At 43.0% G+C, this 15,533-nt stretch overlaps 1 protein-coding gene across 2 annotated transcripts in view; it reads left to right on the plus strand.

The window, feature by feature from the left end:
• nrg2b (neuregulin 2b) overlaps window positions 1-15,533 on the plus strand; it is a 43,996-nt gene that overhangs the window by 19,406 nt on the left and 9,057 nt on the right. The window contains exons 2-6 of one of the 2 annotated variants that reach the window (XM_040175535.2): window positions 1,760-1,922; window positions 2,555-2,673; window positions 3,526-3,661; window positions 10,246-10,304; window positions 13,454-13,477. In XM_040175535.2, the coding sequence (XP_040031469.1) occupies window positions 1,760-1,922; window positions 2,555-2,673; window positions 3,526-3,661; window positions 10,246-10,304; window positions 13,454-13,477 (501 nt within the window). The remainder of the gene's footprint in view (window positions 1-1,759; window positions 1,923-2,554; window positions 2,674-3,525; window positions 3,662-10,245; window positions 10,305-13,453; window positions 13,478-15,533) is intronic. The other variant, XM_040175537.2, reaches the window with a different exon arrangement.

A 15,533-nucleotide genomic window follows, 5' to 3' on the forward strand; every position in this document is an offset into this window, starting at 1 on the left:
GGGATGTTGTGATTTACTTTGGTTGACGGGGAATTATACATCAAGAGTATGTGTCGTGTCTGTGACAAGACTAAATCTCTTAAAATGTGAGAGCTGGATTTAAAGATGTGCTGCTCGTTCTGTTGTGAGTCTTGGAATATAATTATTTTTAGTGGTGGATTAATATCAGACATATCAAGCTTTGGGTGCAAAACTGGTTGGTCTTGGACTTTTCATTGAATCGGCAGCAAGAGAAATAAAGGATGTCAGAAGACGAGTCTCTACCTAAACTGTGGCGTTGCCATTTTGTTCTCGCCTCACGATTCAGTCTGACATTCCTTCATTTGATTTTGATCAAAAGCGTTTGTGGGTTTTGTGGACAATGTTGTTACCTTTAAAAGTCGACTTTAATCAGCCTGCATGGGGGGGCCTTTCTCATCTGGCTTTTCCAACAGGAAAACAATCAATCCACCAAGGTTGCTGCGTTGTACTTCATAACCGGGGCAACAGCCATCAATGTCCACACCGGAACCATTTGAATCCAGGTTAATTTCTACATTTTTTCCAGTGTTTGTTCTGAAAGGGTTACCACAGAACGGAACGAAAAACGCCTTCGATTTAAGAAGTTTACAGGTGCTTCAACTAAAGTGTGGCTGAGACAGACTGCGAGGCCCGGCTCGGGTCGATAGGACCGTGGTAGTTGGTCCTCTGCCTGCGGGAATCTATTCAAACCTTTTATAGAATAAATATTGCAATGGTTGCAAATTGGCATCAGTGCTGGTGGGAGTAGTTTTAATGCAATTTTGCATTTCTTCTTCTTGCATTTTGAAGCCCCGGAGATGTGTCTTACATGTCCTCATTCAAGTCTGGGTGCCGACCTTTGTGTCATTTCATCGCCGCGTCTCTCAGCCAAATGTTTCATGTCAAAAGGATCCAACAGACACAAGGCGCACTACATAAAAGCACTCTTCCTCAGGATCTGCATCATGTAATATGCAGTATGTTGTGTCAAATGTACAAGATCTACGAGACTCACAAAAATGTCGGCCACAGAGTCTCGCGAGGCTCAGCGTCGTCATGCAGTGTCTCCTCGGTGTGCGTGAGGAGTAAGTGGAAGGATGCAGCAGAGCTGTGAGGAGCTGTGACACGACAGTACAACAGTTAAACGCTGTGTGTGTGTGTGTGTGTGTGTGTGTGTCCGTGCATGTGTATGTTAGTCGCCCCTTTGTGAACACACATGTGCTTTTTGCTCCCATGGCTGCCTTGTGTGTGTGTGTGTGTGTGTGTGTGTGTGTGTGTGTGTGTGTGTGTGTGTGTGTGTGTGTGTGTGTGTGTGTGTGTGTGTGTACAAATGATGGTGCTATATGCTGCTGACTTGTCTCTTTAGCGTCCGTGTGCCGGTGCTGCTGGTGTCGGGGACACATTTTGTTGTAGCTTTTAAGAAGAGAAGAGAGAGAGGAAAAGTCCCCAGAGACTGATGAAGCACATGCACGTGCGCACAGTCACACACACACGCCCACAATGCTCAAAAGTGAAAACGAAAACGAGTTTCTTAAAAGGGAGATTTTGTTTTCCTATAAATTTTCACTTTGTTCAACTTCAACAAAGTTCAACGTTCAAGTGCTTTTCCTGTGTGTGTGTTTGTGTGTGTGCGCACATGAGTGTTGTGTCTCTATTCTCAGCCGACCTGTTGTCTCAGATATCTGAACCCTTACTAACTTATTTCAACAGACACTTTTAAATTGAATCCCCCCCCCCCCCCCTCTCTCCCTCTGCACAGCCTCTGCTCCCAAGCTCCGGCTGATGCGAGGCCAGTCTCTGCTGGAAGGCGACAAGATGCACCTGAAGTGCGAGGCGTCGGGGAGTCCCAGCCCGTCCTTCCGCTGGTACAAAGATGGACACGAGCTTCAGAAAGGCAGAGACCTCAAAATAAAGACCAACAAGTGAGTCGTTCAGACTGGAAGTAGAAAATTGGACTTTTAGCCAGTTGTTTTTTCATTTCATTCATCAACAGAAGGTGTAGCCTCGGGTGTCTTAATACAACACCACATGTTGAGGAGGTCATTGGTCTCGACACATACGTGGACTAAAAATCCACAAATTGCAGTATTATGTGTGGAAAAGGGCATCATAAATATTGAGGCGTGGCGGAGGGAGCCGTCCTGGCAGCTGCATGAACTAGAAATCAACGATAGATACGCGTCAGGATGAAGGTTAGGTTTGGACTGTGTGTGAAATCAAGCTAGATGTTCCTCAATGATCCTCTTTTCCTCTGTTTTATCGCAACATGTTGTCTGTGTTTCACCTCATGCTCATGAGTGAATGTCTTGAACGTTTAAACGTATTTATTTCGGGAGAACATTGTCTTTAATTGTAATCAGTTCCTTTAAAGATCAAGTGAAACTTGTCCGTATGCCTCAATAGCCAAACGCTACGCACATTTGAATATGATTATATTCTTATAGTCTTTTCTTGCTTCTCTGTGCTTTGAACGATGAGTCTGCTGCAACAATAACCTTCTCTTTTTCTTCTGCTCTGTATCACTCTCCCACCCCCTCGTCCCTCCTCCCTGAAGAAAAAACTCAAAGGTGCAGATCAGTCATGTCCGTCTGGAAGACTCTGGCAACTACACCTGTGTGGCGGAAAACTCGCTAGGACAAGAAAACGTCACGAGTATAATCAGCGTGCAGATCTGTGAGCAACGACGCGTCCGTCTCTGTCTCTGTCTGTCTCTCTGCCTTCCCAATCCATCAGGATCACTTTCAACCGTCGTCGCACACTTATACGCTCATACGCTTTGTCGTTAAAGCCTCCGCTCCTCAATATGGGCTGTTCATTTCATGGCTCTTAAAATGCATCCCGGGGCTCTCTGTCCATTTCCCTGAGAGCAACGGTTATCTGCTCTTCTAATGGCTCCTAAACTTTGATCACTATGTATTAAAAACAACGGAGCTATTATTCTGTTAACACCTTTCCGCAAAGACTTCCTTTCAGAATGAAGCGATTAGAATAGAATAGAATGACTTGTGTTTACTATTGAAACTATTTGATGTCCAGTATGCAAGAACCCGATCATCTAAACACAAAATGAATTCATCGACTGCAGTCCGACTACCTGCTTCACCATAAGGCATCTGTCAGGATCAGTTTGTGTAGTCATGGTGAAGCGTTCTCCTGTGTGTTGCGGCAGATTATTTCATAGCATGTGGATATGCAGAGAGCACAAGAGGAGGAACAGGATAATGGATTCCTTGTAAATACATGTGAACGTTTCAAGTTGAAATAGCAGAGGACCCCGGTGTGTTGGGTTGAGGGAGCAGGTCTCTTTCCGCCAGTAGCTGTGAGCTGCAGAGCTGAAGCGAGCACAGGGACGTGACTGATTCCTCCCCAAAAACTAAATAGACTCGTTGCCTGAAGAGGTATGTGGTCTCATGTGGTATGTTAGTGATCCCTGTGGCTGCTACAGCATTGCATCACTGTGTGAATTTAACAAAGAGGTGACAGCGTTCTTGTCCTCTGTGTCCTGCCTCACTGTCCCCTTCACAGTGACCACCACCACCACCACCACCACCCCTTCTCCAGGTGTGAGTCACGCGAGGCGCTGCAACGACTCGGAGAAGGCCCACTGCGTCAACGGAGGAGACTGTTACTTCATACATGGTATTAACCAGCTGTCCTGCAAGTAAGTCTTTGGTTGCCCCGCCCCCCCCCCCTCAGTCATCGATGTGTAATCGTTACCCTCGTCTCTCCTGCCTCCCCCCCCCCCCCCCATCCCCCTTTACCCTCTGTCTGTGTCTCTGTCTCTCTGGTCTCAGACACCCTGTCGCTCTGCCGTTTCCTTGTTGTACCCTTACCACCAAAACACACCCGCAGACCACCAAGCCCCTCACTGTGCACCCGTTTCCTTGGCTTCTTATTTACAGTTTTGAGCATTTGTCACAGAGGAAAAGGGGTGTTTGTGTAAATCAGAAGCCTCAAGTAGATCAAAACTTTGCCCGTATGGCTGCATGCATTCCAATTGGTTGCTTCTTGGTTTACAGTGGGGGAAGTTTGTGTGTGACTGCTGAACTCAGGAAATGCAAACATGTTAGAAAAGCATGAACAGTTAAATCGATTTTGCTTGTATTGCTATGAAATTTTAAAAATATATTTTTCTTTTTATACTCGAAATGTAATTTTTTTTGTTCAATGAAGCCCAATTATCTTACATCGGAGGCAAACTTCCGCAACTGTTGCTTTGAATTCTGCCTGGTATTAGTATGCTGGTAGAACCCAAAAGGAAGGATTAGCGCTGCCCTGCATCCTGTATGTGAGGGTGATGTCCCTGTATGTTTATTCAACCCGACTGTACAGCAGCCCTTATTGTACCCAGTCTGTACAAGCAGGAGCCCTGTGAATGAATCAAAATTAAAAACCACTTTCTGCACAGTACAGTATTGCTCAGAGGAACTTCACAGGCATAAAAAGTTAAATAGGACACCCCGCTGACGTAGAATATTAGCCGGTGCATCCGCTGTCGGTCACTCTGTTGGCATCTAACCACAAAGTGCTCTGCATGCTGAGGGCATCTTGTGAAGCACAGAGGACGATGGAGAAGAGGCTGAAAAACATGCAGTGATTTGGATTGTCCGGAAGTTCGCTCCTTGTGCTGTGCCAGTCCTCGGCATGTCCCTTCAGTGCGTGTCCATATTGCACCAACTTTTGACACTGCATGTCATTGGAACCCCAGCAATACACCCACACGGTGTAAAATGCATCAGCAAGTTAAACATATCATTTGTTAGTGTGAATAATTTGGATTATCAATTGTGGAAATACCAGATATAATAATTGTAAAATATATATATTATTATTATATTGATGTATTCTACTGTGTCATCATCACTCACCTCAGCATTTGCATACAATACAGCACAACCATATTATATAATTACACTGGGTCTTCCAACGAATGACATCTTATAATCTACCAGGAATGAGCACATGTGACCTAATGAGCCTGCCTCCAGTTAGTCTGTCGCCTCCCCGTTGACCGGCGTTAATTAGCATGGTCTTTCTTTTGGTTGACGTTAGCCAGCTGATGATGGTGGTAGTGGAACATGTGCGATGAGATTACCAGAACATTTCTATTATCCCGGCAAAGTAGGCTCCCACCCAGATAAGTTTGACAAACAACTAAAAATTCACTGGTCAAAATATTCAGTTAACGCCAAGTTGAACCTCCCTTTTGCTGGATAAACATTAGTCTTCCAACTATTCTTAACTTTTCACTGTGACATTCTGTCATCGTGTTTTGCGATGTCCCAGTAGGGAGGAAACAGGACAAGACACTTAACAGAGTAATGTTCACATTCATGGCAAGCAGGACCTGAAATGTAGTAACAACTGCTCCTGCATTGACGCAGACTGGGGGGGTTAACATGGTTCACTGCAGGCTAAGTATCTAGTCCTCCTTTTTCTGGCTTTAGGAAATCAACTGCTAACATAAATGCATCACTTCCTGTGAGTGGGAGGATTATTTTTCAGGAAAGAGGTACCAGACTAGTAGGTGTTCAGAACAGCAAGTGCAAAAACCCCAGATGAATCACTGCTGTGTTAAATCAACTTATTACTTGGACATTATTTATGTGAGCATGTTACTGTTACAGCAAATACATAATAATAAGTAATAGAATAATGCACATGTTGGCAACGTGGCATAACAGTTGGACATTGCCGATTTGTATAGAGTATTCTAATGACTGTAAGCCATATTCAGTTTTTTTAAATACAAATTGTATTTTTAACCTTTGTGTAAACTTGAGTTAAAACAGAAGGTGTAGCTTTTTCAAAGAAATGTATAATAATTAAACTGGAGGTTGCAATCTTTCAGTTTGTACTATACATACATCCACATACATTTTGTAGACGTGTATCAACCACTTCCCCCCGATGTTGGATAGCAGATGGAGTGCATAGGTGTGCATAATCAAGAGCTTTGTTGTCTGATGTTCCATGTGCAATTGGATGTGTCTTCTAGAAATCCATCCTTAGATCCTTCGGTGCCTCCTTCAGATCTACACTCTTTGTTTCTTCATTTGCATTTCCCTCTTATTACGTCTGCACGGAGCAGTTTGTTCTCACGTCTTGTGTGTATTTAAAAACAAGACAGTGGTGGTTACAAATAACTTGTTGTTCCATCAACTCCATCTGGAAGACATTTAAAATTAAAAGAGATCGCTTACATCCTCCATTTCTCCCCAAGTTCTTGTCTATTTGCTTTCATGCGAGCCGCTGCAGCACTCTTAGGCCCGCCCCCAAACGCTGTCATTGGTTGTGACGCCCCTCCTCAAGCCAATGCTGATCAACATTGCACCCTGACTGTGACCCATTGTGTGTCTGTAGATTTATTCAGAGCCACAAAATAATAATTATTAAAAAAAACACTGCGTTAATAAGCAATAAAGTAGATGTTGGCGTTAATTAATAAATATGTTAACACAATATTAATGCTTTAATGCATAATATATACGTATATAAATGAGTGCCCATATATGTGTGTGTATATATATATATATATATATATATATATATATATATATATATCGCTCTCACTCCCCCTGCCTTTCTCTCTACTTCCCATCTGATAAACCTTCCGGTCATTGCTGAAGGATAAATCTTTTTTTTCATGATGCTGACAAGCAGAAAACTTTGTTTGAGAGGGTGCATATAGACATTACGAGATGCAACAGGATAGCAAAGGCGTAGCGGACCGCCCAGCAGTTCCCAGAGAGTTACTGTTGCTTGGCAGCTTTGTCATCCTTTGTTGGCCTGTCTGTTTGGGCCACTGGATAACAGGACGTAAATAAGGCCGCTGTCTGTAGTCCGTCTCCTCGGCTTGTTTACTTCAGACAATTTTGAACCCCGACTCACACTCACACGCCAAGCCCCTCGTCCTCCTGCACAATGGCTGCAAATCACTGCACCGTACTCGCAAGCAGCAACAAATTGTTAATATCCCCAAATTTAGGTGGTATTTCCAAGCAATTTTGTGGCAACTATGGAAACGTACATCCTCCTCCCTGTAGGGTAAAGTTATGCTTTACTGCAAAATGGAGTCTCTAGGTTAAAGTGGAGGACGGCACATATAGAGAAAGGCACCCTGGCTGAAACAGAGAGTGGAGGTTAAACATGCCCATGGCGAGCTGTTGATAGTCAGAGCTCGGCACGTCTTGCTTTCTCCATCTTCCTTTAACCTGCGTTGAAGCTTTCTGTAAAGAGTGGCAGATAGCGCTGATTCGGATCGATCTGAACATTGTTGCTGAACTCCAGTCCGGCTGCCAGCCGTAAACGTTAGCCCAAGTATTCCCGGCTATAGGTTGAAAATGCCAAATTCCCCATTTGAATCAATAAAGTTCTTTTGATCTAATCTTATCGGTAAATGCCAAGAGCTGAGGCCAGTATTGATGCCTGGACATAATGTCATAACGGCTGTCTGAGTGTGCGTGTGTGCGTGTGTGTGTGTGTGTGTGTGTGTGTGTGCATGTGTGTGTGTTCATTTTGATCTGCGTATGTTGAATGTAACTAAATGAGTCACAGGCTTTGATTTCATTCAGGTGGCTGCACCAAGAGGTGTGTTGGCTGTTCTTCCCCTGTGTGCGTGTTCTGGGGGCTAAGAGAACAGTACAGTACAGAGTGTGGTTGGGGGTTGGAGGGAGGCTGAAATAAATGATATACAGTAAAATCTCTGCCGGCATTGGGCTGCCTCTGCTCCGAGTGTCTCCCACCTCTCTCTCTCTGCTCTATTTATAACTCTATGGGAAATTGCTGAGTGGGCTCTTCTGAGTTTTTTTTTTTTTTGCTGTAATTGATTCAAAATGCAAGATGTCTCTTTAGTGGTGAGAAAGAGGAGAAAAGGATTCCCCTTCAGTTATATGGACCATGTATACATGGGGATACACGGGGGTCGCTTCTTATTAAACTGTATACATTTGATGATACTAAATCGGTGTAATAAATAGAACATGGTTATTAGCGCCAGGGAGCCTCTGTTATCCTATAATAACCGTAATGGGGCCACACCCATGATATCATAACACTGTGGTTCGTCAACTGCCGTGATTCATCTTCAGTATAATGTGCACTGCAGTTGGACCCCGTTTTCCATAACATGCCTATTCGACTGCAGTAAACGCTGATCTACCATCACTTATGGCCATAACGAGATTAAATCAATCGGGGTAAAAGCCATGACACTCATTATTACACGTAATTCAAGACATTTCAGAAATCAAAGCACTCTCTCAAAAAGACTTTCTCAAGGACATTAATTGAAATGAGGTCCTGTAGATTTTTATTCAACAAAGCTGATAATAATAATTAGAAAAGAAAGGCTGCATCAATACTGAGCGTCAAAAGTAAGAACAATGGCAATGCTGTTATTTATGCCCCCCAAATACCCAATCATATCCAAACATTTTCACGCTTGCACGCTGTGAAGGGCTCAGTGTGTGTGTTTGTCTATCTTAGAACTCCATTCTTGTAAAAAAAACAGTAAGACTGTGTCGGTAGGTCATTTTGAGGCTTATAACACAGGGTTCATTTAGGGATTTGTTGTCGTGACGAGTTTGTGAAGGATTATCACGCCAAACACGCATTACACAAAGCAACCATTGTTCTTTTCATTGCACTCTCCTTAAGCAGCGCATGTGCATGATGGAACGGGGCACACTGCTTTGACTTCCTGCTGGGTGTTTGCACGCAAAGCTTCATTAAACCTCCAAACACACTGACCTCTGAAAGGCACATTCAACGACCTCTAACCACCACTATACACTGCGAGTGTTGATGAACACATAATATTCCATCTTCCGTCCATATTTTGTACAATTAGAACACGATTAGAAGACGTTTATTTGTGATTTTTGTAGTGACACTGAATGAAATGACTGCAGGTTTGCATGCGTCATCGAGCTTGCTTTGTCCACTTTATGGGAATATCAGACAGTGTTATTCAACTTTGTTGCGGTCCAGTCTGAGTTTGACTATTATGCAGATCCCGACCGCCTTAGTGACGTGTGGTGTGTGTGACTATATATATTTTGGGAGGATTATTTGACCGTGCCTGACGAAGTGAAAGGTCAAAACGTTTCTCCATCAAACACACCTGCAGGGAGTGTGCAGTGTGCAGGTCTGTTTTGCGGTTCGTTCTGTTTTCTGGTCCAGCACTTTGTTTTTGCATGTTTGCCATCCAGTTTACAGCTCTTTTTGACCTTATTTTTATCAGGAAAAAAGCAGGAAGCTGCTTTCAATGAAAAGCACATTTTAACCTTCTGTGTGAAAACACACATTGTTAGAGATGAAGATGAAGATGAAGATGAGTCTGGCCAAACGATGTGTACCGGTTATGACTTAATATACGGTGCAATGTGAGACACTGTCAGCAACAGGATATATTGTGGCTTTTCCAGGAAAACCGTCACAGTACAAAGAACATCATCGTAATCTTAGCTAAAAACAGTTTGATATTTTTTCATGCAATTAAAACAGTGGGATCTACATTCACAATAATCACATCACCGAACATCATAGAAAAACTTATTATGCGTCTTTGCACACAGTTTTTATTCAAGAATTAATAGCAATATTAGAAATATTTCTTTCCACTTATTGAGACTCACCACCCGGTCAGGTGGTTTTATTTTATAGTCAACGGACGCATAGATCGGCAAAAACTGACCTTGTGAAACGTTTTAGTTTTTACAGACATGATTTATACCGTACTTAAAAGCTTTCCTTTGCTTTGCTCTTTATATTTCATCCTGGTTTTACTAAGAAATGGATGCAACAAATGAGTGTGCAGTATAAGGCAATCATGGGTGACTGAGTGTGTACTTGTGTGCATCGGTGTTTGTGCGTAAAGGGGTCGGAGGCCGACAACCCTACATTGGGCCCCTCCTACTTCCTGCGCCACCATCACATGACCCCTGTGACTGTGATGATGTCTTAACTGTAGCAGTGAGGTCATATTGATGCCGGTGATGTCACGGTATGCAGGTCATCTCTCTCTCTGTGGTCGGTGGATTGTGCTGTTTCTAATCCCTCATCTCTCTGCTCTCTTATGTCTCCCTCCTCCTCTTCCTCCTTTTCTCCCCTCCTCTTCTCAATCCGTCTTTGTGTACTTCTCCTGCTCTGTCTTTCCTTCTGTTTGACCCCCCTTTCTTCCCTCTATATCTTTAACCCCCGTCCCCAACCCCCACCCTTTGTGTCTTGTTTTCCCTCCATCAGGTGTCCCAATGACTATACGGGGGACCGCTGTCAAAACTCCGTCATGGCAGATTTCTACAGTATGTCCATTTGCTCTTGTCTGTCTCCTTCTCACTGAGATGCTGCATGATACATTGGAGGGGTTGAATGGAGGGAGCGCTCTGTGTGTGTTTGTGTGTGTTCAGCGAGTGTGTGTGTGTGATTTGCATGCCTCTGTGTCCACCCCTTTCTGTCCCTGTCTTTGCTGGTTCTTCCGTGGTGCTCCTCTGGTCAGAGACAGGCAGTCGAGATGTCTTATGGGCATCCCACATGCCTGGAAGCTGTTCTAAGAAGTCCCAGAATTTAAAAACTCAACAATGAGCATATTTATATTGTGCCTACTTCGACTTTTTAAAAGTTCTGTATCATCAAGCTGTAAGTTTCACTCAAAATAGTTCTATTGCAGCTTGATCCAGAGAGCTGCACAAAAGGAAACGGAAGAGACAGAGAACACAATAGTAAATGCAACAGGTCGTTTGCTTTTATTTGTCTTTGTTCTTCTTCTATGGTCTATTGGTGCTGTTTAGAGTTTCGGCAGTGAAACAGAAGCCATTAAATATAATCTATTTGGATGAAAGCTATTAATACAGCGCTGACAGCTCTCACTCTGTGCTGTGCCTCTCTCTTAAACATGGAGAGAAATCATTGATTTTACCTTTTGGAGTAGGAGCACGACTGACAATTGAAGGCTTAAGAAGGGGAACAATGTGAGTCCTTCTGACATTGTTCTGAACAGCCGCCAGTCACTACTAGAAGCTACTCAATACCCAAATTATTTGGCAAGCGAATGACAATGGGATTTAGAGTTAATATACGTTCAACATTTCGAGTCCTAATATAATGACATTTGAAAACATCACATATGATTACATTCCTCTGAGATACCCTTTGTGATATTGATTTTTATATAAGCAGAGATTCATGATATTATATCAGTGGAACCTGATAGGAATTGGGATAAATCATACAGTAATGTTTTTGGTATTGTGTTGTTTTCTCTCTGAGCATCCATGGATCATCAGATGAAATATGTTATCATGGCATGTGGCTAAATGTTGCCTGAACAGTTCGACGTTGTCTTCTAAGTGTGTCACATGTTCTGCATCATGTCACAGAGGAATTGAATTAAACGAGTAGTTTGACATTTTTGTGACATGCTCTTAATGGCTTCCGTTCGTATGTTTTATATGAAACACCAGCCAGGAAATATTCACTGCCAAAATACAGTGTTTAAATAGTTAAACAGCTAATACAAGACACAACCACCTCAAAAGTAACATTTTAGTAAGACAAAGGGGCTTGATTTTAGGCTACACATCTTGTGATAACACTAGTGAACAGTAGTGACTTTTCCTTGCTAACTTCAACATCTCTTGTTTTCCTTTGGAGGCCATAATTGCATCTCATTTAAAGAATTTTTACCAAACATATTTTTACTTCTTACATAGGACAAAACCCTTGTCTTTAGCGTTTGGTTTTTCTTTTTACTTATTAATGACCTTTTTTTAATTGTTGGGCTTAGTTTAGCATGAAAACTGAAAACCAGTAGCCGTCCCCAAAGGCAACAAAATCCCCCAGCTGGCCCTTGTTTTGTTTAAAACTATATATCATGTCAATTTGTTAAAAATGGAACATGATTTTATAGAAACGTATATTCAAAATGCTTTCCTTTTTTCCAGGGGCAGTGATATCAAATCACTCTCGCTAATAGCCCGAGTTCGCCTCAGCATACAGCCAGGCTAAGCTAAGCTAGGCTAACAGTGTCCTGGCTAAAGCTTCGTATTTACTGTAGTAAATCAAGAGTGGTATCAAAGTTCTGTCAGCAAAGAACACAACAGATCCTCATTCTCAAAATGTCTCGCTATTCCTTTAAATCCCGGGGAAGCTAATGGTCACTCTCCTGTGATTGCATGGGCAGACACACAGAAACACATTCATCCGTACTGCTAAGCAACAAGAGACCCCACGACACGTGCAACAAAAAGGAATTCGCACTGCACAGAAGTGTCAATGTTTCCTTTAGGCCTTGCAACCTTCATACAACCCAAAGTGCTGCTCCCTCCATGGACTGTGTCTTGTTACTGGCCCAGCAATCACGGGAGATGAAACAAATGACCCTCTTCTTCTTTCCTCCAGCGAACCTACATTGTTGTTCCATGCCATGGTGTCTTTCTCTGCCGTTTGTTTTTTTGGTGAAAGTGTACACAGGGAAAAATGTCTTATTCAAACTTCAGACCAGGTTTCACGCCATAAGAAATCACGCTGTATGTAATGTCTGCTTACGTTGACCCCATCATCCAGCTTTGGCTACATGCTGAAAACCTGTCCGTGTGCTTGTATTTTGCATCGCGGCACTCTCTCAGCCGGTTGCCTTGGATCCATGTCGCTTTGTTGTCTGCCTGTTTTTCTAATGGCGCAATCATAACGCGCCGTCAAAATGTACAGTTGTTATGGTGAGGGTGCACATGGTTGGCTGGCTTGCGGAATGGGCATCTCTGTAATGCATGCAGAGCCATGGAAATTGGGAATGTTGAGAAGTTTTTCCCTGCAAATCGTAAATCTTATGAATAGTTATAATAGCTGTACCCAGCAGCAGCAGGACAAAGTGCTATACAAGAGGTATGCTCTAATCAATACAAAGGCACACAATTGCCATTAGTCAAACGAGTTACAGCACCCGCCCCCATTTGCCTTGCCAGCCTTATCGACTGTACAGGGTTTTTATGTTGGAGAGTAACTCAGTGCCTTTTATCTTACGTTCTTTTCCTTTTGTCTTGTTTTCTTTTTTTATTATTTCTGTTGCGTCTGTTGTTTACTCCAGAAATAAGGTGTAGTAAATATAGCAGTACGTGATGTGGCTTCCTGTCTTCGTGCGTCTGTCTCCGCATGCCTCTTCCTGCCAGTTGGCTTCTTTTTCCTTCTGCCTTTGCTTCATTTTACCCTTTTTTGCTTTAGACTTTGTTTGGTTCGTTTGTTTTTTCCTTTCATTCTGGGGGTCACAGAGCTGAGGCTGTCTGAGTTGTCTGTTTGTTACTGGACGGTACACACCTCAATCCCTATGATTGACTGCACTAATTGACGTATCCTGGTTTACAGGACATGAGAATAATATTTTTGCTCCAAAGTGGACTTTACACCTGACCCTATCTGTCTCTTTCCTTTTTACCACAACAACTTTCTGCGCTGGCAGAGCTTCTCAGAATTGAATTTATGGGTATGGAACATTATTATTCATTTTGCTGTGCTTAAAGGGTTTGCCAAGATCCTATCACAGTCACACATTATTGTCCCATCTTCTTTCTAAAACCAACAACTGGGTCTCCCTCAACCTGTCCCTCTTTTTCTCCTGCCCACTAACCTGCTTCTGAGACACGTCACCTCCCTCCTCCGCATGCACTCCTCCCACAGTCTGACAAGTTTAGACGTTCGAGAAAGACAAATTAACTGGGAAGAATTCATTAATGAAGGAAAGTACTAGAGAGCACTGGGCCTGTCACAAATCAAAGCCGTGTTTATCTGGATGCCGCGTCAGAGCAAAAGCTCCCCTCTTCGTCCAGAAACAGCAGAATGTTTCACATCTTCGACAAAGTGTCTGGCTCGTCCTCTGGGCTTTGGCAATGTGCATATTGGCTTCAGCAGCCTGCTCCAATGAAAACATGCAAGCTGCGAGTATATTTGCAAAGCGTTGCCAAAAGCGGGCAAAAAGGCCTGACCAAGTAGTCGGTGCGTATTATTCTGCCCTTGATTGACTCGGTGTCAGAGTCGAGCGCTCACCCGTCCTAAATCACCGTCGCTGTTGGCTCCACTGTGCCAGCGAGCGCGCCTTCCCATTTCCTTTGGCCTCTCTGTATCAGTAGCCAGTGACACCCACACAATGCCGAGCCGAGGCTCTCGTAGGCTTGTCAATCCCTACAGAGGCCCTTTATTTAGAGCCCTCCCTGCCGTCCCCCCCGCCCCCTCCCTCCGCATCCTTTTCACTGGTGTGTCTAGAGCTTTGTCGAGGGGCGAGAAATAGTGAGACAATGAATTAGATAAAAGGCAACATTTTTCGATCTGATCTCAGAAATACAATGAATCAATACATCAGCTTTCTGAAGGTTTAAGAACCACAACTACATGAATAGACAGACGGCGACAGAATGCAGACTGTTTCAGTGTTCGTCCAAAGTGAGAAGAATCATTGAGATAAACAACAGAAGCAGATTGATGACATTGAAAAGCAATAATTGATTGTCAGGGGATTTCATTTGGCCGTAACTAACCGCTTTAGATGACAAGGTGACAACGTCTGGGCCTTTCTCCCGGACACGCCCCCCCTCTCCCACTGTCTACATGTATTCTCCTGCTCCTTCTTCCTCACCAGCCTTTCTTTCTATTATTTCCTCCCTCTGTCCACATGTTCTGTTTCCTTTGTTGCTCCCCCTGTCATGGTGTCGCTGCTCTTTTCATGCAGACACAGAGTGTTGCACCGCGGCGGGCCCAGAAATCTGAATGATCATGAAGGCACCAAAGTAGCCGCGTATTCGCAGCGCCGCGCCACAAACCTGTTAGAACGTAACAAGTCTTAGGTAGTTTACAGTTCAGCGTAATTCAATCCAAATCGAGAGGTTCCAGAAGACGAGCTCTTACTAGGACATAAAAGAACCGCAAATAGTCAAATGTCAAAAGAAAAAATACATTCAAAAATTGTTTCTTTCAAAAAAAATGTTTTTAAATGATATAATATGTATATTATGTTAATATAATATTGTTTCAAAATGAAGGTGATTATCTGAGGCCAAAGCAGTCAAATTATTATGAAAATTAAAACAAGCGCTCATAAACAATTAACAATAGAAATATTGTAAAACATCGTAGGACAACTTCACTTCAACATTTGGGAAAGTACAACAGAAACAAAGCGAAAGCTTGTAAACTAAAAAAAAAACTTTGTTTAAAATTGGCATTAAGGCTACAAAAACATTATTCATAAAATAACTGAAAATACTGTTTTTCCAACCTTCAGTGGTTTAATTTTTCACCACGCTGCAGTGATGTAGAACAGTTCTACAGGGTCTTTTGACACGACGATTGGAAGATCAAATCCTGCAGCTCAATCTGTGGACCTGGGGTTGAAATAGGAAGCTCTTGATACCCCTCTGGTGTCACTTTTAAAAGATCAGCAACGTGTCAAACTTTTCATCTTATCCGGTAAAAAACAGTCTTAACTCATACGCATCAAGTCTCTTCAGAATGAACTTGCATTGACTTTAGATAGTTAGTTAGTTTAC

Source organism: Gasterosteus aculeatus, chromosome 4 (assembly GCF_964276395.1).
Source record: "Gasterosteus aculeatus chromosome 4, fGasAcu3.hap1.1, whole genome shotgun sequence".
NCBI lineage: Eukaryota > Metazoa > Chordata > Actinopteri > Perciformes > Gasterosteidae > Gasterosteus > Gasterosteus aculeatus.